General features: G+C 48.8%; 1 protein-coding gene across 1 annotated transcript in view; it reads right to left on the reverse strand.

Moving 5' to 3' along the window:
* LOC140428672 (adenylate cyclase type 8-like) overlaps window positions 1-27,601 on the reverse strand; it is a 377,241-nt gene extending 349,640 nt beyond the window's left edge. Inside the window, exon 1 of the mRNA XM_072515387.1 lies at window positions 26,687-27,601. Within this exon, the coding sequence (XP_072371488.1) occupies window positions 26,687-27,508 (822 nt within the window). The 5' untranslated portion in view covers window positions 27,509-27,601. The remainder of the gene's footprint in view (window positions 1-26,686) is intronic.
* Between the last annotated feature and the right edge of the window lie 142 nt (window positions 27,602-27,743).

Consider the following 27,743-nt stretch of genomic DNA (forward strand, 5'->3'; position numbering starts at 1 on the left):
TTATTCCTATCTAGATGATTATAAATCTTGTCTCTTATAATCCCCTCCAAGACTTTACCCACTACAGACGTGAGGCTCACCGGTCTATAGTTGCCGGGGTTGTCTCTGCTCCCCTTTTTGAACAAAGGGACCACATTTGCTGTCCTCCAGTCCTCTGGCACTATTCCTGTAGCCAATGATGACATAAAAATCAAAGCCAAAGGTCCAGCAATCTCTTCCCTGGCCTCCCAGAGAATCCTAGGATAAATCCCATCAGGTCCCGGGGACTTATCTATTTTCAGCCTGTCCAGAATTGCCAACACCTCTTCCCTACGTACCTCAATGCCATCTATTCTATTAGCCTGGGGCTCAGCATTCTCCTCCACAACATTATCTTTTTCCTGAGTGAATACTGACGAAAAATATTCATTTAGTATCTCGCCTATCTCTTCAGACTCCACACACAATTTCCCATCCCTGTCCTTGACTGGTCCTACTCTTTCCCTAGTCATTCGCTTATTCCTGACATACCTATAGAAAGCTTTTGGGTTTTCCTTGATCCTTCCTGCCAAATACTTTTCATGTCCCCTCCTTGCTCGTGCAATGATTAGAGATAGTCAGCACGGATTTGTGAGGGGTAGATCTTGCCTTACAAGTCTTATTGAATTCTTTGAGGAGGTGACCAAGCATGTGGATGAAGGTAAAGCAGTGGGTGTAGTGTACGTGGATTTTAGTAAGGCATTTGATAAGGTTCCCCATGGTAGGCTTCTGCAGAAAGTAAGGAGGTATGGGATAGTGGGAAATTTGGCCAGTTGGATAACGAACTGGCTAACCGATAGAAGTCAGAGAGTGGTGGTGGATGGCAAATATTCAGCCTGGATTACCAGTGGCGTACCGCAGGGATGAATTCTGGGTCCTCGCTACCTTGTAACTATCCATCGCCCCAACCGAAACTTCACACTTCATCTTCACATAGGCCTCCTTCTTCCTCTTAACAAGAGATTCCACTTCCTTGGTAAACCACGGTTCCCTCGCTCGACACCTTCCTCCCTGTCTGACCGGTACATACTTATCAAGAACACGCAGTAGCTGATCCTTGAACAAGCCCCACTTATCCAGTGTGCCCAACACTTGCAGCCTACTTCTCCACCTTATCCCCCCCAAGTCACGTCTAATGGCATCATAATTGCCCTTCCCCCAGCTATAACTCTTGCCCTGCGGTGTATACTTATCCCTTTCCATCATTAACGTAAACGTCACCGAATTGTGGTCACTGTCCCCAAAGTGCTCTCCTACCTCCAAATCCAACACCTGGCCTGGTTCATTACCCAAAACCAAATCCAACGTGGCCTCGCCTCTTGTTGGCCTGTCAACATATTGTTTCAGGAAACCCTCCTGCACACACTGTACAAAAAACGACCCATCTAATGTACTCGAACTATATCTTTTCCAGTCAATATTTGGAAAGTTAAAGTCTCCCATAATAACTACCCTGTTACTTTCGCTCATATCCAGAATCATCTTCGTCATCCTTTCCTCTACATCCCTAGAACTATTAGGAGGCCTATAAAAAACTCCCAACAGGGTGACCTCTCCTTTCCTGTTTCTAACTTCAGCCCATACTACCTCGGAAGAAGAGTCCCCATCTAGCATCCTCTCCGCCACCGTAATACTGCTCTTGACTAGCAGCGCCACACCTCCCCCTCTTTTGTCTCCTTCTCTGAGCTTACTAAAACACCTAAACCCCGGAACCTGCAACATCCATTCCTGTCCCTGCTCTATCCATGTCTCCGAAATGGCCACAACATCGAAGTCCCAGGTACCAACCCATGCTGCCAGTTCCCCTACCTTGTTTCGTATACGCCTGGCATTGAAGTAGACACACTTCAAACCACCTACCTGAACACTGGCCCCCTCCTGCGACGTCAAATCTGTGCTCCTGACCTCTATACTCTCATTCTCCCTTACCCTAAAACTACAATCCAGGTTCCCATGCCCCTGCTGCATTAGTTTAAACCCCCCCAAAAAGCACTAACAAGTTGAAGGGTGGGTCAGTAAATTTGCAGACGATACGAAGATTGGTGGAGTTGTGGATAGTAAGGAGGGCTGTTGTCGGCTGCAAAGAGACATAGATAGGATGCAGAGCTGGGCTGAGAAGTGGCAGATGGAGTTTAACCCTGAAAAGTGTGAGGTTGTCCATTTTGGAAGGACAAATATAAATGCGGAATACAGGGTTAACGGTAGAGTTCTTGGCTGCATGTTTTTGGCAAGGGACCCACACAATTAACAAGAACTCATGGAAAAGGTCCTTCAAAAGCTGAGATAAGACCATAAGAAACAGGAACAGGAGGATGCCATTCGGCCCCTCGAGCCTGCACCGCCATTGCAGATCCGACATTCCTCACGTCCATTTTCCTGCCCTTTCCCCAGAACCCTTGATTCCGTTACTGATCAAGAATCTATCTATCTCAGCCTTAAATATACAGAAGGACCCTGTCGCGACAGCTGTCTGTGAGAAGGAGCTCCAAAGACTTGCAACTCTCTGAGAGAAGAAATTCCTCCTCATCTCAGACTGAAATTCCACCCCTTTATTCTGAGACTGTGCCCTCTAGTCCTAGACTCTCCCGTGAGGGGAAACATCCTCTCAGCATTTACTCTGTCAGCCCTCGAGAATCCGATATGTTTCAATACGAACACCTCTCATTCTTCTAAATTCCAGTAGAGTCGCAACCTCTTTGCTCAAAGACAATCCCTCCACACCGGGGATCTTCCCAGTCAACTTTCCTTAAATAAAGGACCCAAAACTGTTCCCAGCTCTCCAGATGTGGGCGAGATTCTCCGACCCCCCCGGCCGGGTCGGAGAATCGCCGGGGGCTGGCGTGAATCCCGCCTCCGCCGGTTGCCAAATTCTCCGGCACCGGAGATTCGGCGGGGGCGGGAATCGGGCCGCGCCGGTTGGCGGGCCCCCCCCCCCCGCGATTCTCCGGCCCGAATGGGCCGAAGTCCCGCCGCTAAAATGCCTGTCCCACCGGCGTGGATTGAACCACCTACCTTACCGGCGGGACAAGGCGGCGCGGGCAGGCTCCGGGGTCCTGGGGGGGGCGCGGGGCGATCTGGCCCCGGGGGGTGCTCCCACGTTGGCTTGGCCCGCGATCGGGGCCCACCGATCCGCGGGCGGGCCTCTGCCGTGGGGGCACTCTTTCCCTTCCGCCTTCGCCACGGTCTCCACCATGGCGGAGGCGGAAGAGACTCCCTCCACTGCGCATGCGCGGGAATGCCGTCACCGGCCGCTGACGCTCCCGCGCATGCGCCGCCCGGAGATGTCATTTCCGCGCCAGCTGGCGGGGCAACAAAGGCCTTTTACGCCAGCTGGCGGGGCGGAAATTCGTCCGGCACCGGCCTAGCCCCTTAAGGTTGGGGCTCGGCCCCCAAAGATGCAGAGCATTCCGCACCTTTGGGGCGGCGCGATGCCCAACTGATTTGCGCCGTTTTGGGCGCCAGTCGGCGGACATCGCGACGATACCGGAGAATTTCACCCGTGGTCTCAACAGCACCTTGTACAGTTGCAGCAAGACTTCCCGACTCTTCTTCTGCAACCCCAGTGAAATCAGGGCCAACATTCCATTACCCTTGCTGACTACCTGCTGCCCCTGTGCTAGATTTCACCAAGACCCTTTTCTGTTGCAACTTTCAGCAGTTTGTCTCCATTTAACTAAGACTCTATGCTTTTGTTCTCCCTTCCAAAATGAACAACTCCACATTCTCCCACGTTATCCTCCAGTCGCAGGACAGCACAGTGGCATTGTGCTACCATGCCGGACTTTGTCCACCTACCCAATAAACTTTATTTCTTTGCCTAACAGGAATCGATTGTCCTCCGCCTTAAAAATATTCAATGACCCCCCCCCCCCCCCCCCCCGCCCCCCTCCCTCCCCCCAACCTGTATCGCCTTCTCCAGCACAGAGTTCCAAAGTCGCACAACCCTTAGGGAGAAAAATATCCTCTGCACCTCTGTCCAAAAAGAACGACCCCTAATTTAAAAACAGGACCCCATATTTCTGAACTCACGCACAAGAGGAAACCTCTTTCCAACATCCACCTTGTCAATACCATTCAGGATCCAGTATCCTTCAATCAAACCACCTCTCATCCAGCCTGTTCAAGCTTTCCTTGTAAGACAATCCACTCATTCCAGGCATCATTGTAGTCAACCTCCTCTGAACCACCTCCAACCCATTTACATCCTTCCTTCAAAAAGAAGCCCAAAACTACCCACAGTATTCCAGATATGATCTCACTAATATAGCAAAAATATAATATCCTTATATTTATGTTCAATTCCTCTTGTAATAAAGGATAGTGGCCAGGAATCTCCGATCCCGCGGCCAAGTTCTGACGCCGGCATCAAAAGCGGCGCGAGCCACTGCGGCGTCAATGGGCCTCCAGGTATTCACTCCTTACTCGCGGCCGGAGTGGTGTCCGCTGGTCAAAAGTTGGCACGTCGCGGCCGGCGCGAGTTCACACATGCGCCTGGGCTCCCATCTCCGCGCCGGCCCCTGGGCAATATGGCGGAGGCCTACAGGAGCCTGGCACGGAGGAACATAGGCCCCCATGGAAATAGCCCGCCCGCCGATCGGTAGGCCCCGATTGCGGGCCAGGCTACCGTGGAGGTGGCCACCACCCCCCCCCCCCCCCGGAGTCGAATTCCGCACCCCCCCCCCCCCCCCCCGACCAGGATGGCCCCGCAGCCAGGACTCCGAGGTCCCGCCGGGTAGGACCATGCGTAACCTGACAGCGGGACTCGGCCGAACCCGTCGAGCCGCGGAGAATTCCAACGGCCCCCGCCCGGCTTGGCGGCGATCCCGCGGGCGCCCGATAATGGTCGCCGGAGAATCTGCAGGCCGGTCGGAGCGGCGGGGTGAGCTTCTCACGCCCCCTGCCGATTCTCCGACCCGGCGCGGGATCGGAGAATCCCGGCCAGCAGTCCATTCGACCTCTGCCAACCCACCAGCTTCCAGCCAGCGCTCCTCCAAAGCTGGTTCTGAAGATTCACTTCGCGCCCATGAGTCTGATTTCTCCTCTCCAAAATACAAAACCTGGAGCACAGTGTCCTGCCTCACAGGCTGCTTCAGCTCGACTCGTCCGCTTAAAGGCATATTCCGATTATACGTCCATGGACCAAAAATAATAAAATTATAATGAAAGAAAAAGGGAACAAAGGCAATAACGAGGGAACACCTCGACACCTCTGCGTCTTGGAATTCTGCTTATATAGAGTTATGTTCTGCTTTTTTATTTTTCCTGCCAAAGTGGACAACTTCACACTTTCCCATATTATAATCCATCAGCCAGGTTTTTTCCCACTCAATCTGCAAACTCTGTGATTCTTCTTCACAACATGCTTTCCTATCTGTCTTTGAATCATGCACAAATTTAGCTGCCACGATTTTCTTTCCCCCTCATCGAAATCATTGATGTAAATTGTGAAATGTTGGGGCACAGCCGCGGGACTCTGCTCATCACATCCTGCCAATCCAAAGACCCATTTATGTCTCCTCTCTGTTTTCAGCTAGCCTGACACCATACAGCCCAGGCAATGTGCTACCCCCTACACCACCAGCTTTTATATTTTTTGCAATGACCTTTGATGTGACATCTTATCAAATGCTTTATTGAAATCCAAGTACAGTAAGTCTATCGGCTGCCAGCACAACACGGTACTCCTCCAAAGGACGCCAGTAAATTGCTTAATCATTATTTCCCTTTCAGAAAAGCAGACTGACTCTGCCCAATTACATTGACTTTGTTTCAGTGCTCAGCTGTAACCTCTTTCATGATCAATTCCGACATCGTCCCCAGGACAGACGTCAGGCTGGCTGGCCTATAATGTCTTGTTTTCTGTCTCCCTCCCTTCTTGAATATTCGGCTGTATTTGCCTTCGTTCCAATCTGATGGAACTTTTCTAGAGCCCAGCGAATTTTGTAAACTGAATACCAGGGCATCTACTACCTCATTAGCATCGCTTTTCAGACTCCTGGATGGATTCCTACAGGACCCGGAACCTGTGAACCGCAGCTCCAATCACTTTGCTCTTCCATCTATTCCAACAAGTAATTAACTAATTCCATCTTCGGTAAAACATCTTTGGTGATTAACTTGGGCACCATTGTTGCTCAATTGAGTGGTCTTTGACTTAGTCAAAGAACAAAGAACAATACAGCACAGGAACAGGCCCTTCGGCCCTCCAAACACGCGCCGATCACGTGTCCTATCCAGACCAACCGACTGAATCCTTCTATACTCCGTCTGTTCATGTATCTATCCAGATAAGTCTTAAAGGTCGCTCACGTATCTGCCTCGACCACCTCACTGGGCCGTGCATTCCAGGCCACCACCACCCTCTGTGTAAAAAACTTCACCCGCACATCTCCACTGAACCTTTCCCCCCTCACCTTGAACCTGTGCCCCCTTGTAATTGTCAATTCCACCCTGGAAAAAAGTCTCCAACTGTTCACCCTATCTGTACCCCTAATAACTTTATAAACTTCTATCAGGTCACCCCTCAGCCTCCATCTTTCCAGGGAGAACAATCCCAGTTTATTCAGTCTCTCCTCATAGCTAACACCCTCCATACCAGGCAACATCCTGGTAAACCTTTTCTGCTCTCTCTCCAAAGCCTCCACATCACAGCATTTCTCTCTCTGAATGGAAGGTGAAGGTTTCTTGCTCTCTCCAGACCGACTGAGTGGAGAGCAGAGTGACCGTTTAGGAGTCTGGTGACAGTGGGGAAGAAGCTGTTTTTGAGTCTGTTCGTGCGTGTTCTCAGACTTCTGTATCTCCTGCCCGATGGAAGAAGTTGGAAGAGTGAGTAAGCCGGGTGGGAGGGATCTTTGATTATGCTGCCCGCTTTCCCCAGGCAGCGGGAGGTGTAGATGGAGTCAATGGATGGGAGGCAGGTTTGTGTGATGGACTGGGCGGTGTTCACGACTCTCTAAAGTTTCTTGCGGTCCTGGGCCGAGCAGTTGCCATACCAGGCTGTGATGCAGCCCGATAGGATGCTTTCTATGGTGCACCTGTAAAAGTTGGTAAGGGTTGATGTGGACATGCTGAATTTCCTTAGGAAGTATAGGGGCTGTTGTGCTTTCTTGGTGGTAGCGTCGACGTGGGTGGACCAGGATATATTTTTGCTGAGTCAGGATCTGCCCGAAGACAGAGCAATGAGCAGATGCACCCTTGCAGTTATATCCTGGCCATGAAACTAGGGCATTCAGCAACCTTCCACATTTTGTACCATTTTGTAATAGAATATCGAACATAGAACATAGAAAAATACAGCACAGAACAGGCCCTTCGGCCCACGATGTTGTGCCGAACCTTTGTCCTAGATTAATCATAGATTATCATTGAATTTACAGTGCAGAAGGAGGCCATTCGGCCCATTGAGTCTGCACCGGCTCTTGGAAAGAGCACCCTACGCAAAGTCAACACCTCCACCCAACACTAAGGGCAATTTTGGACACTAAGGGCAATTTGTCATGGCCAATCCACCTAACCTGCACGCAGACACGGGGAGGATGTGCAGACACCGCACAGACAGTGACCCGAGGCCTTAGGAACAAATTAATCTACACTATATCATTTTACCGTAATCCATGTACCTATCCAATAGCTGCTTGAAGGTCCCTAATGTTTCCGACTCAACTACTTCCACAGGCAGTGCATTCCATGCCCCCACTACTCTCTGGGTAAAGCACCTACCTCTGATATCCCTCCTATATCTTCCACCTTTCACCTTAAATTTATGTCCCCTTGTAATGGTTTGTTCCACCCGGGGAAAAAGTCTCTGACTGTCTACTCTATCTATTCCCCTGATCATCTTATAAACCTCTATCAAGTCGCCCCTCATCCTTCTCCGTTCTAATGAGAAAAGGCCTAGCACCCTTTTGTAAGGGCCACAAAGAATCCAGGACGAGTTTTAAGGATACAAAGTAATGACATTTATTTACAATAACACATATATATGTAACAGCAGCAGTAACTTCCCTTGCTGCACACTCCTTCCTGCTGGTTCCTAAACTGGCCAGCTTTATTTATACTAGGAGTTTACTAGTGATTTCTCCGCCCCCCTCATTGGGGAAGCTCATACTCCCACAGGATTGTGGGATAGTTATTAGTCCCCAGCCAATGGTAAGCAGGCAGGTTATAACATCCTTCCCCCCCAAAGTCCAAGGAATCCACCGAAGACCCTGGCGAAGGAGGGCGTCGGACTCGTTTTGCCGCAGGCCGGACACCATTTGCACGCGGCGCTGGATCAGGCGGTGTGTAACGAAACAGAGACCGGCGCTTCCGTGATGAACGGCGCAGCGGTTGTATATCCACGGCCCGTGGACCCGAGGATTCCCCCTCTGATGCGTCCTGTATCTCCATCTCGGAGTCAGAGTCTGCTGCCTCCGTCATGTCAGCGTCTCTATCTCCATTCGGTTCTGTAACGACCTGCACAGGCTTTGAGTGAGGCACCAGTGGAAGATTGTGAGGACTACCTTCCCTTGTCTCTGGTCTCTGCGGCTGTAGAAATGAGCTCCGGGGGCGGGGAATCATTTGAGGGGATAGTCTTCTGGACCGAACGTGGTCTACATATTTGCGCTGGAGACGACCCTGGGCTTGCACCTGGTAAGAAATAGGGCCCGTTTGGCAAAAAATTACGCCAGGAACCCACTGGGCACCACCAGCAAAATTCCGAACGAACACTGGGTCACCGGACGCAAACTGCCGAATCGGACGATGCCGAGACAATCCCTGAGACTGCCGTTCTTGTGTGCGGCGTACTTTTGCGCCAATGTCCGGGAAAACCATACTAAGGCGGGTGCGAAGTCTCCGGCCCATTAGGAGTTCTGCGGGAGATACCCCAGTCACCGCATGGGTGGTGGTCCTGTATGTAAACAAAAAGCGAGCCAGTCTCGTGTCCATTGATCCGGAAGACTGCTTCTTTAGGCCTCTTTTGAATGTCTGCACTGCGCGCTCCGCCAACCCATTTGAAGCCGGGTGGTAAGGGGCAGTGCGGATATGGCGTATGCCGTTCATCTTCATGAACCTCGCAAACTCCTCACTCGTGAATGGAGTGCCGTTATCCGTGACCAGCACCTCGGGGAGGCCATGCGTGCTAAAGGACAAACGCATCTTTTCAATTGTTGTGCAGGACGTTGTCCCCTGCATCTTATGCACCTCTAGCCATTTAGACTGGGTGTTGATTAATAGAAGGAACATGGATCCTTGAAAAGGGCCTGCGAAATCCGCATGCAAGCGTGCCCAAGGCCGCCCTGGCCATTCCCAGTGATGTAGGGGCGCGGCCGGCGGAAGCTTCTGATGCTCCTGGCAAATGGAGCGGTTTTGGGCCACCTTCTCAATGTCGGTGTCGAGGCCTGGCCACCAGACATAACTCCGGGCCAACATTTTCATTTTGGTCACACCTGGATGCCCATTACGCAAGTCTCTTAGTATCAGCTCCTGACCTTTTTCCGGGACAATCGCACGCATCCCCCACAAGAGGATGCCGTCTTCCACGCTGAACTCTGACAGCTTGGAGGAAAATGCCCGCAACTCGCCTGGGAGCTGTCTATGCTGCCCACCCTCCAGGACTATGTGCCGAATCTTTGACAGGACTGGCTCCATCTGGGTCCACTCACAGGTCTGTGATGCCGTGACAGGCAAGGTGTCCATAAAATATAGGGTTGCAACCACCTCGCCGGTCGTGGGGGTCGACATGGGGCCGGTCGATAAAGGCAATCGGCTCAGTGCGTCGGCATTTGCTATCTGCGTTCCTGGTTTGTGCTCCAGAGAATACTCGTATGCAGCGAGCAACAAAGCCCAGCGCTGGATCCGTGCAGAAGCAATGGGCGGTATTGGCTTATCCTCTCTGAAAAGTCCCAGCAGAGGCTTATGATCAGTCACGATAGTGAAATGGCGGCCATACACGTACTGGTGGAAGCGTTTCACCGCAAAAACCACTGCCAGGCCCTCCTTCTCGATCTGCGCGTACTTTTTCTCCGCTGCAGTCAATGTGCGGGAGGCGAAAGCTATCGGTCGCTCGGCCCCGTTCTCCATCTTGTGGGACAGGACGGCCCCAATACCATACGGGGATGCATCACATGTGACGAGCAAATGCTTTCCAGGATCATTGTGGGTTAGTAACCCAGACGATGACAATTGTTGCTTTACCCGCCGGAAAGCGGTTTCTTGCGACTGACCCCAAACCCAGGTGTGATTTTTCTTTAGCAGCAGGTGCAAAGGGGCCAGCGTAGTTGCCAGATTCGGGAGGAACTTCCCGTAATAGTTTCCGAGGCCGAGAAAAGAACGAAGATGCGAAGTGTCAGTCGGGGCGGGGGCATGTTGAATCGCGCGCACCTTCTCTGCGACGGGGTGCAAACCTTCGCGGTCCACCCGATAACCCAGGTAGACTACTTCCTTTGCCTGAAATACACACTTTGTGCGACGTAAACGGACTCCAGCCTCCGAAAAGCGTCGAAGGACAGCCTCCAGATTTTCCAAATGTTCCTGCTCCGACGTCCCTGTAATCAAAATGTCATCTAAGTAGACAGCCACACGTGGTAAACCTCTCAAAATGCCCTCCATAACACGTTGAAAAATATCACAGGCAGAGGATACTCCAAAGGGCAACCGTGTATATTCATACAGGCCCCGGTGTGTATTAATCGTTACATATGGTCGGGAGGCAGGGTCCAGCTCCAACTGCAGGTAGGCGTGACTCATATCTAATTTTGTGAAGGAGAGTCCGCCTGCAAGTTTCGCGTAGAGATCCTCTATGCGAGGCATTGGATATCGGTCGAGTTGGGAAGCCGTATTCACTGTAAGTTTATAGTCGCCACACAAGCGAACTGTGGCATCTGGCTTCATTACAGGTACAATTGGTGCTGCCCAGTCAGCAAAACGGACGAGTCTGATAATACCCAAACTCTCCAAACGAGTGAGCTCTCCTTCTACTTTCTCGAGCAAGTCGTAAGGCACCGGGCATGCCCGGAAATAGCGCGGCGTGGCTCCTGGTTCGACTTGGATACAGGCTATGGCCCCTTTTATTTTCCCCAAACCAGGCTGGAATACATCTGGGTATCGTCCTAGCACCTCAGTCAACCCTTCAGAAACTGTTTGGAGGATGTGCTGCCATTGCAACCGCAAATGGCGAACCAGTCCCGACCCAACAGGCTGGGCTCATGGCCGCGCACCACGATAAGTGGGAAACGCCCATCCTGGCGTCCATAAACAACAGGGGTCATTGTAGTTCCTGCAATGTCCAGTGGTTCCCCCGTGTAGGTGGCCAACCTGGCCTGTGAGTCGGTTAATGTAAGGGTCTGTATACCCTGCTTGATGCGGTCGAATGTCCTCTGGGCGATCACGGAGACCGCTGCGCCAGTGTCCAACTCCATCACAAGCGGGTGACCATTGACCCGTACTGTCACCTTAATGGGGGCCACATGGGGAGCTGCCACACAATGCAGCTGCAGGCAGTCGTCCTCTGTCTCCACATCCTCAGGAGTAGTCACAGCAGGTTCATCCACATGGAAGGTACGGCCCCTGGGCTGGTCCCAGTTACGGCCACTGGGCTGGTCCCAGTTTCGGTCGGAACGACGGCGCCTCTGGCGTCCCCAGGACCGCTGTCCGCGACGGGGTCAGCGCCTACAAGTTTGACACGGACATGGCTCCTCATCCATTGGTTCTGGAGAAGGCTCCCTTCGGGGAGGAATGTCCGACGGCCACTGGTGTCGGTCCGGACGTCACCTCGCCCAAGGAGCGCGGGGGGACATTTTTGGACAGAAGGGGTTGCGACCCAAGGCATGCACTTCCATTCCCTGTAGCTCCTGCACTCCTCGTTCTGCGCTCTCTCGGGACAATACTATTTGTATTGCCTGTTGAAAAGTCAATGTTGGCTCAGCTAACAACTTTCTCTGGGTTGCTGCATTGTTAATACCGCAAACCAAATGGTCGCGTCACATTTCTGATAAGGTCTCACCATAGTCACAGTACTCCGCAATCCTGCGTAGCCTGGATAGAAAATCGGCAAGGGATTCTCCAGGGGTCCTCTCAGCGGTATTAAACCGGTAACGCTGGACTATCGTGGACGGGGGTGGGTTAAAGTGTTGCCCCACTATATTCACAAGTTCATCAAACATTTTGGTGTCCAGCGCAGCTGGGTACGTCAGGCTCCTAATCATCCCAAACGTATGCGGGCCGCAGGCGGTGAGCAATATGACCACCTGGCGCTCGTTTTTGGTGATATTGTTTGCCCGGAAATAGTAACGCATCCGTTGTGTGTACTGGTTCCAGCTTTCCAGCGCAGCATCAAAAACATCCAAACGTCCGTACAGAGGCATGGTATAATAGAAAACAACTTCCAACCTGTATCCAACAAAAATCCAGGGAGGTGGCTTCAGCAGTGTAGACAGCTATTCACTTTAACCCTCGTCGCCAGTTTTGTAAGGGCCACGAAGAATCCAGCACGAGTTTAAGGATACAAAGTAATAACATTTATTTACAATAACATATATACAGAACAGCAGCAGCAACTTCCCTTGCTGCACACTCCTTCCTGCTGGTTCCTGAACTGGCCAGCTTTATTAATACTTGGAGTTTACTAATGGTTTCTCCGCCCCCCTCATTGGGGAAGCTCATACTCCCACAGGATTGTGGGATTGTCATTAGTCCCCAGCCAATGGTAAGCAGGCAGGTTATAAAAAACCCTGAACCTTTCCTCGTAAGACCTACTCTCCATTCCAGGCAACATCCTGGTAAATCTCCTTTGCACCTTTTCCAAAGCTTCCACAGCCTTCCTAAAATGAGGCGACCAGAACTGTACACAGTACTCCAAATGTGGCCTTACCAAAGTTTTGTACAGCTGCATCATCACCTCACGGCTCTTAAATTCAATCCCTTTGTTAATGAACGCGAGCACACCATAAACCTTCTTCACAGCTCTATCCACTTGAGTGGCAACTTTCAAAGATGTTTGAACATAGACCCCAAGATCTCTCTGCTCCTCCACATTGCCAAGAACTCTACCGTTAACCCTGTATTCCGCATTCATATTTGTCCTTCCAAAATGGACAACCTCACACTGTTCAGGGTTAAACTCCATCTGCCACTTCTCAGCCCAGCTCTGCAACCTATCTATGTCTCTTTGCACCGACAACAGCCCTCCCATTATCCACAACTCCACCAATCTTCGTATCGTCTGCAAATTTACTGACCCACCCTTTAACTCCCTCATCCAAGTCATTAATGAAAATCACAAAGAGCAGAGGACCCAGAATTCATCCCTGCGGTACGCCACTGGTAATCCAGGCTGAATATTTGCCATCCACCACCACTCTCTGACTTCTATCGGTTAGCCAGTTCGTTATCCAACTGGCCAAATTTCCCACTATCCCATACCTCCTTACTTTCTGCAGAAGCCTACCATGGGGAACCTTATCAAATGCCTCATTAAAATCCATGTACACTACATCCACTGCTTTACCTTCATCCACATGCTTGGTCACCTCCTCAAAGAATTCAATAAGACTTGTAAGGCAAGACCTACCCCTCACAAATCCGTGCTGACTATCTCTAATCATTGCACGAGCAAGGAGGGGACATGAAAAGTATTTGGCAGGAAGGATCAAGGAAAACCCAAAAGCTTTCTATAGGTATGTCAGGAATAAGCGAATGACTAGGGAAAGAGTAGGACCAGTCAAGGACAGGGATGGGAAATTGTGTGTGGAGTCTGAAGAGATAGGCGAGATACTAAATGAATATTTTTCGTCAGTATTCACTCAGGAAAAAGATAATGTTGTGGAGGAGAATGCTGAGCCCCAGGCTAATAGAATAGATGGCATTGAGGTACGTAGGGAAGAGGTGTTGGCAATTCTGGACAGGCTGAAAATAGATAAGTCCCCGGGACCTGATGGGATTTATCCTAGGATTCTCTGGGAGGCCAGGGAAGAGATTGCTGGACCTTTGGCTTTGATTTTTATGTCATCATTGGCTACAGGAATAGTGCCAGAGGACTGGAGGACAGCAAATGTGGTCCCTTTGTTCAAAAAGGGGAGCAGAGACAACCCCGGCAACTATAGACCGGTGAGCCTCACGTCTGTAGTGGGTAAAGTCTTTGAGGGGATTATAAGAGACAAGATTTATAATCATCTAGATAGGAATAATATGATCAGGGATAGTCAGCATGGCTTTGTGAAGGGTAGGTCATGCCTCACAAACCTTATTGAGTTCTTTGAGAAGGTGACTGAACAGGTAGACGAGGGTAGAGCAGTTGATGTGGTGTATATGGATTTCAGCAAAGCGTTTGATAAGATTCCCCACGGTAGGCTATTGCAAAAAATACGGAGGCTGGGGATTGAGGGTGATTTAGAGATGTGGATCAGAAATTGGCTAGCTGAAAGAAGACAGAGGGTGGTGGTTGATGGGAAATGTTCAGAATGGAGTACAGTCACAAGTGGAGTACCACAAGGATCTGTTCTGGGGCCGTTGCTGTTTGTCATTTTTATCAATGACCTAGAGGAAGGCGCAGAAGGGTGGGTGAGTAAATTTGCAGACGATACTAAAGTCGGTGGTGTTGTCGATAGTGTGGAAGGATGTAGCAGGTTACAGAGGGATATAGATAAGCTGCAGAGCTGGGCTGAGAGGTGGCAAATGGAGTTTAATGTAGAGAAGTGTGAGGTGATTCACTTTGGAAGGAATAACAGGAATGCGGAATATTTGGCTAATGGTAAAGTTCTTGAAAGTGTGGATGAGCAGAGGGACCTAGGTGTCCATGTACATAGATCCCTGAAAGTTGCCACCCAGGTTGATAGGGTTGTGAAGAAGGCCTATGGAGTGTTGGCCTTTATTGGTAGAGGGATTGAGTTCCGGAGTCGGGAGGTCATGTTGCAGCTGTACAGAACTCTGGTACGGCCGCATTTGGAGTATTGCGTACAGTTCTGGTCACCGCATTATAGGAAGGACGTGGAGGCTTTGGAGCGGGTGCAGAGGAGATTTTCCAGGATGTTGCCTGGTATGGAGGGAAAATCTTATGAGGAAAGGCTGATGGACTTGAGGTTGTTTTCGTTGGAGAGAAGAAGGTTAAGAGGAGACTTAATAGAGGCATACAAAATGATCAGGGGGTTGGATAGGGTGGACAGTGAGAGCCTTCTCCCGCGGATGGATATGGCTGGCACGAGGGGACATAACTTTAAACTGAGGGGTAATAGATATAGGACAGAGGTCAGAGGTAGGTTCTTTATGCAAAGAGTAGTGAGGCCGTGGAATGCCCTACCTGCTACAGTAGTGAACTCGCCAACATTGAGGGCATTTAAAAGTTTATTGGATAAACATATGGATGATAATGGCATAGTGTAGATTAGATGGCTTTTGTTTCGGTGCAACATCGTGGGCCGAAGGGCCTGTACTGCGCTGTATTGTTCTATGTTCTATGTTCTATGTTCTATGTTCAAGCAGTGTCTTTCCAGATGCTCAGAAATCCTATCCTTCAGTACCCTTTCCATGACTTTGCCTACCACCGAAGTAAGACTAACTGGCCTGTAATTCCCAGGGTTATCCCTAGTCCCTTTTTTGAACAGGGGCACGACATTCGCCACTCTCCAATCCCCTGGTACCACCCCTGTTGACAGTGAGGAGAAAAAGATCATTGCCAACGGCTCTGCAATTTCATCTCTTGCTTCCCATAGAATCCTTGGATATATCCCGTCAGGCCCGGGGGACTTGTCTATCCTCAAGTTTTTCAAAATGCCCAATACATCTTCCTTCCTAACAAGTATTTCCTCGAGCTTACCAGTCTGTTTCACACTGTCCTCTCCAACAGTATGGCCCCTCTCATTTGTAAATACAGAAGAAAAGTACTCGTTCAAGACCTCTCCTATCTCTTCAGACTCAATACACAATCTCCCGTTACTGTCCTTGATCGGACCTACCCTCGCTCTATTCATTCTCATATTTCTCACATATGTGTAAAAGGCCTTGGGGTTTTCCTTGATCCTACCTGTCAAAAATTGTTCATGCCCTCTCTTAGCTCTCCTAATCCCTTTCTTCAGTTCCCTCCTGGCTATCTTGTATCCCTCCAACGCCCTGTCTGAACCTTGTTTCCTCAGCCTTACATAAGTCTCCTTTTTCCTCTTAACAAGATATTCAACCTCTCTTGTCAACCATGGTTCCCTCACTCAACCATCTCTTCCCTGCCTGACAGGGACATACATATCAAGGACACGTAGTACCTGTTCCTTGAACAAGTTCCACATTTCACTTGTGTCCTTCCCTAACAGCCTAAGTTCCCAACTTATGCACTTCAATTCTTGTCTGACAACATCGTACTTACCCTTCCCCCAATTGTAAACCTTACCCTGTTGCACGCACCTATCCCTCTCCATTACTAAAGTGAAAGTCAGAGAATTGTGGTCACTATCTCCAAAATGCTCCCCCACTAACAAATCTATCACTTGCCCTGGTTCTTTACCAAGTACTAAATCCAATATTGCCCATCCTCTGGTCGGACAACCTACATACTGTGTTAGAAAAGCTTCCTGGACACACTGCACAAACACCACCCCATCCAAACTATTTGATCTAAAGAGTTTCCACTCAATGTTTGGGAAGTTAAAGTCACCTATGACTACTACCCTGTGACTTCTGCACCTTTCCAAAATCTGTTTCCCAATCTGTTCCTCCACATCTCTGCTACTATTGGGGGGCCTATAGAAAACGCCTAACAAGGTGACTGCTCCTTTCCTATTTCTGACTTCAACCCATACTACCTCAATAGGGTGATACTCCTCGAACTGCCTTTCTGCAGCTGTTATACTATCTCTAATTAACAATGCCACCCCCCCACCTCTTTTACCACCCTCCCTAATCTTATTGAAATATCTATAACCAGGGACCTCCAACAACCATTTCTGCCCCTCTTCTATCCAAGTTTCCGTGATGGCCACCACATCGTAGTCCCAAGTACCGATCCATGCCTTACGTTCACCCACCTTATTCCTGATGCTTCTTGCGTTGAAGTATAGACAATTCAACCCATCTCCGTGCCTGCAAGTACTCTCCTTTGTCAGTGTTCCCTTCCCCACTGCCTCATTACATGCTTTGGCGTCCTGAATATCGGCTACCTTAGTTGCTGGACTACAAATCCGGTTCCCATTCCACTGCCAAATTAGTTTAAACCCTCCTGAAGTGTACTAGAAAACCTCCCCCCCAGGATATTGGTGCCCCTCTGGTTCAGATGCAACCCGTCCTGCTTGTACAGGTCCCACCTTCCCCAGAATGCGCTCCAATTATCCAAATACCTGAAGCCCTCCCTCCTACACCATTCCTGCAGCCACGTGTTCAGCTGCACTCTCTCCCTATTCCTAGCCTCGCTATCACGTGGCACCGGCAACAAACCAGAGATGACAACTCTGTCTGTCCTGGCTTTTAACTTCCAGCCTAACTCCCTAAACTCATTTATTACCTCCACACCCCTTTTCCTACCTATGTCGTTGGTACCAATGTGCACCACGACTTCTGGCTGCTCCCCCTCCCCCTTAAGGATCCTGAAGACACGATCCGAGACATCCCTGGCCCTGGCACCCGGGAGGCAACATACCTTCCGGGAGTCTCGCTCGCGACCACAGAATCTCCTATCTATTCCCCTAACCATTGAATCTCCTACAACTATTGCTTTTCTATTCTCCCCCCTTCCCTTCTGAGCCCCAGAGCCAGACTCAGTGCCAGAGACCTGGCCGCTAGGGCCTTCCCCCGGTAGGTCATCCCCCCCAACAGCATCCAAAACGGTATACTTGTTTTGAAGGGGAACGGCCACGAGGGATCCCTGCACTGTCTGCCTGTTTGTTTTTTTCCCCTGACTGTAACCCAGCTATTCTTGCCCTGTACCTTGGGTGTGGTTACCTCCCTGTAACTCTTCTCTATCACCCCCTCTGCCTCCCGGATGATCCGAAGTTCATCCAGCTTCAGCTCCAGTTCCCTAACACGGTCTTTGAGGAGCTGGAATTGGGTGCACTTCCCTCAGGTATAGTCAGCGGGGACACCGGTGGTATCCCTCACCACCCACATCCTACAGGAGGAGCATGCAACTGGCCTAGCCTCCATCCCCTCTTACCTTACAGAATATAGCTGCCCTGTGGACCAACTGGACCTCCGCCCTCCGACTCTGCTCCCAGTCAGCTGCACTCTCTGTAAACTCCTGGCTCTCTTCTTACTCTTTGCGGAAATGTAGGAAACAAAATGAAAGGAGCACCTTACTCCCTCCTCACCTAACTCCCTCAGTCACCAAACTCTCACTATAGCACTCAAATGAACCAAATTCAGCAGTCCCTCCGTCACCAAACTCTTACTATAGCACTCAAATGCACCAAATTCAGCACTCAGTGCAAGCAAAGTCTGCACTGTAGGGGATCACTTTTATACTGTGAATCTAGCCTCTGAAAACTGGCCTAATCCAATTAACTAATTAACAAGCTCCAGCTGCAAGTGCCTACAAGTAGAAGCTTTGTTTAAAGCTGATTGAAAATTCACCTTCTTCTAAACCAAACAGCGACTTTTAAGTTAATTAACTAAATAAAAGAAAGACTAGACTTTAGATAAAAATGAAGCCTTATACTCCCTCAGTCACCAAACTCTCATTATAGCACTCAAATGCACCAAATTCAGCAATCAGTGCAAACCATAGCAACAAGATTTCCTGAAGACATCCCACTCAGACGTATTGCAGCTCAGGGAGTGGTGGAGGAATTGAGCAAATATTTTACCTGGCATGGCTTCCCAAAAGAAATCCAATCAGATGAGGGCTCAAATTTCATGTCAAAATTATTTAGAGAGGTTATAGACCGTTAGGAGATAAAACAATATCATCCAGAGATACAGAGAGGTGTCATTGAAAATCACGATGAAAGCTCATGGCCAGGGTTAACCTCATTTTAACTGTGCAACCTGCGATACACCAAAAGGATCTACTAAATGTAGTTCCTTTGAACGAGTCTATGGACAGTTAAAGGACCTCGCCAATTAATTCAGGAAATACTGTTAAATATAAAGTCAGAAGCTACACTTCTGGACTCTGTCTCAACTTTCAGAGAAAAACGAAATGGGGCGTGTGAGTTGGCAAAGGAGCACTTACAGACAGAACAGCAAAGAATAAAAAAGGTAACTGATAGAAAATCACAGGTTAGAGGTTTTGTAGCAGGAGAGAAAGTTTACCTGAACCAGGAGAATCGCTGGAAACCACTTCTAGAGGGCCATATCGAATTGAAAAGAAACTTGGTGATGTGAATCATTTGATATAGACACCAAACAGACTAAAATTGCATAGATTTTGTCACATCAACATGATTAAAAAATATTGGGAGACAGAAGATGAGGGCCAGAGTGAAGTCTTAGTAGTCATGAAGCAGGAAGAGGAAAATGTGGGGTTTTAATTCTGACAATAACTTCCCTCAAATTCAATTGGATAATAAGGAAGTCCTGAACAATGTAGACTGTTGGTTAAAGTATCTTTCAGACAAGAATCAGATGGAGCTGAAAGAGTTAATGCAGTTTCACAAAGCTATTTGTGGCGACAAATTGGTAGAACCAAGGTAAGTGTGCATGATGTAGATGAGGGGAGGCTGTTCCAATCAAACAACATCCATATCAGCTGAATCTATCTAAAGTTGCCCAAATACAGAAGGTGATTGAGTTTATGCTGAAAGTGATACTATTGAGTTAAGGTTTAGCAATTGGAGGTCTCCTGTAGTGATGGTGCCAAAGCCTGATAGAATGCAAAGAATATGTATGGACTATAAAAAAGTAAATGCTGTCACCAGAAGAGACTCATTCCCTATTCCGCGCTTGAATGATTATATGGGCGGCATGGTAGCACAGTGGTTAGCACTGTTGCTTCACAGCTCCAGGGTCCCAGGTTCAATTCCCAGCTTGGGTCACTGCCTGTGCAGAGTCTGCACGTTCTCCCCGTGTGTGCGTGGGTTTCCTCCGGGTGCTCCGGTTTCCTCCCACAGTCCAAACACGTGCAGGTTAGGTGAATTAAGGCATTCTGCATTCTCCCTCTGTGTACCCGAACAGGCGGCGGAATGTGGTGACGAGGGGATTTTCACCGTAACTTCATTGCAGTGTTAATGTAAGCCTACTTGTGACAATAATAAAGATTATTATTATTGCCAGAATCGGATGTTCTAAGTTCATTACCAATGCTGACTTGCTCAAAGGGTACAGGAAAGTGCCTTTGCCAAAGAGAACAAAGGATGTCACAGCCTTTGTGACACCCAATCTATCACTCTATCACTTCAAAGTGATGCCTTTTGGCATGAGGAATGCACCTGTGATGTTGCAAAGACTTACAGATAAGGTGGATCAAGGTTTAAGTCACTGCACAGTTTACATTGACGATTACTTGGTCGTGTTCAGCCAGAATTGGGAGGACTGTCTAAGATACCTGAAGGATCTGTTTGAGTGTTTGTAAAGGGCTGGACTTGTCTTGAATTTGGCAAAGAGCAACTTCGCCAAAGCACAAATGACGTCCTTGTGACATGGACAATGGCACCGCGGGATACAAAGGGGCAAGCCACCTGGTGTTTCTCCAAACCCACAGGAAGGAAAGTGATTCTGAGTTTCTTAGGATTCAGCGGATTCAGGATTGTAACATAGCATTTGGACACCTTAAAACTGTTTTAACTACTACCCTAGTGTTAGCTATGCCAAACTATGAGAAACAGTTTAAAATGGCTATTGATGCAAGCGACATTGACCTGGGGGCTGCTTTGTTGCAGGAGGAGGAATAGGGAATGGCAAAACGAGTGGGTTACTTTTGCAGTAAAGTAAACAGTCAGCAGAAGAAACATTCCACCATCGAAAAAGAAACTTTAGGCTCAGTACTGATACTACAACACTTTGAAATGAAGAGTCGTTTATACAGTACATAATCCATTCAGGTTCCTGGAAAACTTTTGAGACCGCAAAATTAGACAATTTCATTGGTGTCTATTTTTGCAGCTATTTCATTTTTTTAAAATTAATCTAAGAGCGATAGCAGATGCTCTATGCTGAGTTCAACAGACTGGCAAGAATGTATATAGGTTTACAAGAGTTTATTGTTCTGTTGAAGCAGGCTAAAATATTTTGTAATAATGTTAAATTAAGCAGATTTTGTGTAAAATAAAAATGTTTTAAAATTCAGACAATTCTCCCCGTGTCTGCGTGGGTTTCACCCCCACAACCCAAAGATGTGTAGGGCAGGTGGATTGGCCACGCTAAATTGCCCCTTAATTGGAAAATAAATTATTTTTAAAAATTCAGCTATTTCATTTTTCTCTTAGAAGGGGCGTATCTTGAAATGGTAGGATGCGATTAAAATGAATGTATTGTTTTTTGCACAAGTAAAATCAAACTGTTGTGTATTTTGTAAACCATGTCTGGGCAGCAACTAAGAGAAAGGAAGGAACGGGGGAATCACGGTGTTGCAGTGGGTAGCACCGCTGCCCCACGGCGCCGAGGATCCGGTTTGATCCCGGCCCTGGGTCACTGTCCGTGTGGAGTTTGCACATCCACCCCGTGTCTGCATGGGTCTCACGTCCGCAACCCAAAGATGTGCAGGTTAGATGGATTGGCCATGCTAAATGGCCCCTTAATTGTAAAAAAGAATTGGTACTCTAAAGTTATTTTTTTGAAAGCAGGAAGGAACAAGAAATATTGAACAATATGCTATTGATACATATCGCAGTCAGAGTGATGTGAGCCAGGAAGCAGGTTAGTCACAGATGAGGTGCAGAAGAAGCAAGAGACAGGCAGCCAACATGGTCCACATAGGTACCAATGACATAGGTAGGAAAAGGGGTGGGGATGTAAGGCAGGAATTCAGGGAGCTAGGGTGGAAACTTGGATCTAGGACAAACAGAGTTATTATCTCTGGGTTGTTACCCATGCCACGTGATAGCGAGACGAGGAATAGGGAGAGAGAGGAGTTGAACACGTGGCTACAGGGATGGTGCAGGAGGGAGGGTTTCAGATTTCTGGATAATTGGGGCTCATTCTGGGGTCGGTGGGACCTCTACAAACGGGATGGACTGCACCTGGACCAGAGGGGTACCAATATTCTAGGGGGGGAAATTTGCTAATGCTCTTCGGGAGGGTTTAAACTAGTTCAGCAGGGGCTTGGGAACCTGAATTGCAGCTCCAGTATACAGGAGGTTGAGAGTAGTGAGGTCATGAGTAGGGTTTCAAAGTTGCAGGAGTGTACCGGCAGGCAGGAAGGTGATTTAAAGTGTGTCTTCTTCAATGCCAGGAGCATCCGGAATAAGGTGGGTGAACTTGCGGCATGGGTTGGTACCTGGGACTTCGATGTTGTGGCCATTTCGGAGACATGGATAGAGCAGGGACAGGAATGGTTGTTGCAGGTGCCAGGATTTAGATATTTCAGTAAGCACTGGGAAGGTGGTAAAAGAGGAGGAGGGGTGGCATTGTTAGTCAAGGACAGTATTACGATGGCAGAAAGCACATTTGATGAGGACTCATCTACTGAGGTAGTATGGGCTGAGGTTAGAAACAGGAAAGGAGAGGTCACCCTGTTAGGGGTTTTCTATAGGCCTCCGAAAAGTTCCAGAGATTTAGAGGAGAGGATTGCAAAGATGATTCTGGATAGGAGCGAAAGCAACAGGGTAGTTGTTATGGGGGACTTTAACTTTCCAAATATTGATTGGAAACGCTATAGTTCGAGTACATTAGATGGGTCCGTTTTTGTCCAATGTGTGCAGGAGGGTTTCCTGACACAGTATGTAGATCGGCCAACGAGAGGCGAGGCCATATTGGATTTGGTACTGGGTAATGAACCAGGATAGGTGTTAGATTTAGAGGTAGGTGAGCACTTTGGTGATAGTGACCACAATTCGATTACGTTTACTTTAGTGATGGAAAGGGATAGGTATATACCGCAGGGCAAGAGTTATATCTGGGGGAAAGGCAATTATGATGCGATGAGGCAAGACTTACGATACATCGGATGGAGAGGAAAACTGCAGGGGATGGGCACAATGGAAATGTGGAGCTTGTTCAAGGAACAGCTACTGCGTGTCCTTGATAAGTATGTACCTGTCAGGCAGGGAGGAAGTGGTCGAGTGAGGGAACTGTGGTTTACTAAAGCAGTCGAAACACTTGTCAAGAGGAAGAAGGAGACTTATGTAAAGATGAGACATGAAGGTTCAGTTAGGGTGCTCGAGAGTTACAAGTTAGCCAGGAAGGACCTAAAGAGAGTATTAGAAGAAGAGCCAGGAGGGGACATGAGAAGTCTTTGGCAGGTAGGATCAAGAATAACCCTAAAGCTTTCTATACATATGTCAGGAATAAAAGAATGACTAGGGTAAGAGTAGGGCCAGTCAAGGACAGTAGTGGGAAGTTGTGCTTGGAGTCCGAGGAAATAGGAGAGGTGCTAAATGAATATTTTTCGTCAGTATTCACACAGGAAAAAGACAATGTTGTCGAGGAGAACACTGAGATTCAGGCTACTAGACTAGAAGGGCTTGAGGTTCATAAGGAGGAGGTGTTAGAAATTCTGGAAAGTGTGAAAATAGATAAGTCACCTGGGCCGGATGGGATTTATCCTAGGATTCTCTGGGAAGCTAGGGAGGAGATTGCTGAGCCTTTGGCCTTGATCTTTAAGTCATCTTTGTCTACAGGAATAGTGCCTGAAGACTGGAGGATAGCAAATGTTGTCCCCTTGTTCAAGAAGGGGAATAGAGACAACCCCAGTAACTAAAGACCAGTGAGCCTTACTTCTGTTGTGGCAAAAATCTTGGAAAGGTTTATAAGAGATAGGATGTATAATCATCTGAAAAGGAATAATTCGATTAGAGATAGTCAACACGGTTTTGTGAAGGGTAGGTCGTGCCTCACAAACCTTATAGAGTTCTTTGAGAAGGTGACCAAACAGGTGGATGAGGGTAAAGCAGTTGATGTGGTGTATATGGATTTCAGTAAAGCGTTTGATAAGGTTCCCCATGGTCGGCTACTGCAGAAAATACGGAAGCATGGGATTCAGGGTGATTTAGCAGTTTGGATCAGAAATTGGCTAGCTGGAAGAAGACAAAGGGTGGTGGTTGATGGGAAATGTTCAGACTGGAGTCCAGTTACTAGTGGTGTACCACGAGGATCTGTTTTGGGGCCACTGCTGTTTGTCATTTTTATAAATGACCTGGCGGAGGGCGTAGAAGGATGGGTGAGTAAATTTGCAGATGACACTAAAGTTGGTGGAGTTGTGGACAGTGCGGAAGGATGTTACAAGTTACAGAGGGACATGGATAAGCTGCAGCGCTGGGCTGAGAGGTGGCAAATGGAGTTCAATGCAGAAAAGTGTGAGGTGATTCATTTTGGAAGGAATCATAGAATTTCATAGAGTTTACAGTGCAGAAGGAGGTCATTCGGCCCATCGAGTCTGCACCGGCTCCTGGAAAGAGCACCCTACCCAAGGTCAACACCTCCACCCTATCCCCATAACCCAGCAACCCCACCCAACACTAAGGGCAATTTTGGACACTAAGGGCAATTTAGCATGGCCAATCCACCTAACCTGCACATCTTTGGACTGTGGGAGGAAACCGGAGCACCCGGAGGAAACCCACGCTCACACGGGGAGGATGTGCAGACTCCGCACAGACAGTGACCCAAGCCGGAATCGAACCTGGGACCCTGGAGCTGTGAAGCAATTGTGCTATCCACATTGCTACCGTGCTGCCGGGATAGGGTGGATAACAGGAAGACTGAGTACTGGGCTAATGGTAAGATTCTTGGCAGTGTGGATGAGCAGAGAGATCTCGATGTCCATGTACATAGATCCCTGAAAGTTGCCACCCAGGTTGAGAGGGTTGTTCAGAAGGCGTACGATGTGTTAGCTTTTATTGGTAGAGGGATTGAGTTTAGGAGCCATGAGGTCATGTTGCAGCTGTACAACATTCTGGTGCGGCCGCATTTGGAGTATTGCGTGCAATTCTGGTCGCCGCATTATAGGAAGGATGTGGAAGCATTGGAAAGGGTGCAGAGGAGATTTACCAGAATGTTGCCTGGTATGAAGAGAAGATCTTATGAGGAAAGGCTGAGGGACTTGAGGCTGTTTTCGTTAGAGAGAAGAAGGTTAAGAGGTGACTTAATTGAGGCATACAAGATGATCAGAGGATTGGATAGGGTGGACAGTGAGAGCCTTTTTCCTCGGATGGTGATGTCTAGCACGAGGGGACATACCTTTAAATTGAGGGGAGATAGATATAGGACAGATGTCAGAGGTAGGTTCTTTACTCAGAGAGTAGTAAGGGCGTGGAATGCCCTGCCTGCAACAGTAGTGGACTCGCCAACACTAAGGGCATTCAAATGGTCATTGGATAGAAATATGGACGATAAGGGAATCGTGTAGATGGGCTTTAGAGTGGTTTCACAGGTCAGCGCAACATCGAGGGCCGAAGGGCCTGTACTGCGCTGCAATGTTCTATGTTCTATGTTCTATAACCTCAGCAAACTGCCCAGCTAGAGGTGAAGGCAAAAGCCAGTTTGTGCAAAAGATTGTTTTCTTTGCGGAATCAAATATTATTCCCAATTCCTAGCTACTTCGGCTGTACTGTGTGTTAGTCACTGGCGAGATTCGATCAGTAAATTTCTGGTTATTGTTTTGGAAATAAAAAGGTCTCAGTCGAGTTTAGATTTATCATAGTCATAGAATTTACAGTCAGAAGGCCACTTGGCCCATCGCGTCTGCACCGGCTCTTGGAAAGAGTACCCCATTTAAGGCCACACCTCCACCCTATCCCAACAACCCAGTAACCCCACCTAACCTAAGGGCAGTATTAGCATGGCCAATTCACCTAACCTGCACATCTTTGGACTGTGGGAGGAAACCGGAGCACCCGGAGGAAACCCACGCAGGCACGGGGAGAACGTGCAGTCTCCGCACACACAGTGACCCAAGCCGGGAATCGAACCTGGGACCCTGGATCTGTGAAGCAACTGTGCTAAGCACTGTGCTACCGAGCCGCCCATAGGTTTAGGGAGGGAGCAGAGGGTTTCCAGTCTTTGAGGGACTAGTTGCTTACTGTTAATGTGCCAAAGTATAAGATTGTTCTTTGTAATATTGCATTATCTTTCTTCCAGAACAGAATAGAATCGAATCCCTAGAGTGCAGAAGGAGGCTATTCAGCCCCTGGAGTCTGCACTGACCCTCTGGAAGAGCACCTACATAGACTCACTCCTCCACCCTATCCCCGTAACACCACCTCACCTGCACATCCCTGGACACGAAGGGGCAATTTATCACAGCCAATCCACCTAACCTGCACATCTTTGGACTGTGGGAGGAAACCGGAGCACCCGGAGGAAACCCACGCACACACGGGGAGAAGGTGCAGACTCCACACAGTCACCCAAGGCCGGAATTGAACCCGGGTCCCTGGCGCTGTGAGGGGGCTGTGCTAACCACTGTGGCACTGTGCCTCCCACCTGAGGGGTTTTGTTCTCACGGTTTCTGCAGACATCCCCACCTGATATCCAAAAAAGCTACATCAGGCGAAACTAGTGTTTCAAGTTGGAACATTCTGGCTCATAACATCAGCAGGGTTTGGGGGCAGTAATTAAGCTCTATTTTGTCAGGCCAAGCTAATCTGCAGTTAGGAAAGAGTTAGAAATTGAAAAGTACCTGATGTAAGAGAATTTCGCCCCTGGCGTACCGAAATCCTTCTATTAACAAGTGACATACTGAGGAGAGGGTCCCAGCCAGGATACACCAGAGTAGTGGGATGGGCAACATAGTGTAAGTACCAAACACAATGAACATAATGAACCAGGTCTCATTGGTTTCCAAGCCCATGCCCAAGCCCACGAGGATCTGTGTGGACTGGTAGAGCCAGGTAGCAAGTCCAATATATTGGAGGTAGTTGTGAGATACAGCATCTTTGCCGGCCTGGACAAAAAAACACAGCAAGGAGGAGAACAGGATGAAGAGGCCCGTTACCCCACTCATGATAGGCTGGATCAGTTCAGGGGTGGCGAAGAAGAACACCATCATGATGTTGAACTTGGTGAAACAGTCGATGATGTTCATCATCATGAGGGAGAAGCGTTTCTGGCGAGCAGAATAGCGCTGGTACAGCTTCTCCAGCTCCCGGGATTTGAACACCTGGTTGATGGTTGGCAGTAAGATCCCCCGGCAGGTGTAGCCGGGGGACACGAAGATATCGGACATCCTCTGTCCGGGGACGAGGGTGGGCTGCCGGGTGGGGTAGACTGAGCCTTTGTCCTTGCCGGCGAACTTGGCGAGGATCTGATAGTTGATGTCGTCGATGTACTCGGTTTTGATGGTGAACCTGCGCTTGGGAACGCCGTCAATATCGGTAAATCTCTCCTTCCTCTGGCTGAGCACATTGACGATGTTCTGCCACTGGCGGGATGTGGTGATGCTGTGCTGTGAGACGGGCAATTTCACAATGTCGAACTCGGTGGACTCCACCAAGGTCTCCATGTTTAACACTGTCTGTGTCCCGTGTACTATCTGAAAACACAAGGCGCTGAGAACCGCCTTTTCTAACCTTCAAATGGTGATGGATTGGAAAGTCCTCATACCTCAGGTGCTGCTGAGGTGTTGCCAAGTCCCTGCAGGCACTTTCCCACTAACTGCTGACAATGTGCTGTGCCCAGGCTGAATCCCACTTTGTCGTCTCACCCTCGTTAATGCAGTGGGTGAGGACCAGGGTTGG

The sequence above is a fragment of the Scyliorhinus torazame genome, chromosome 1 (assembly GCF_047496885.1).
Source record: "Scyliorhinus torazame isolate Kashiwa2021f chromosome 1, sScyTor2.1, whole genome shotgun sequence".
Classification (NCBI taxonomy): Eukaryota; Metazoa; Chordata; class Chondrichthyes; order Carcharhiniformes; family Scyliorhinidae; genus Scyliorhinus; species Scyliorhinus torazame.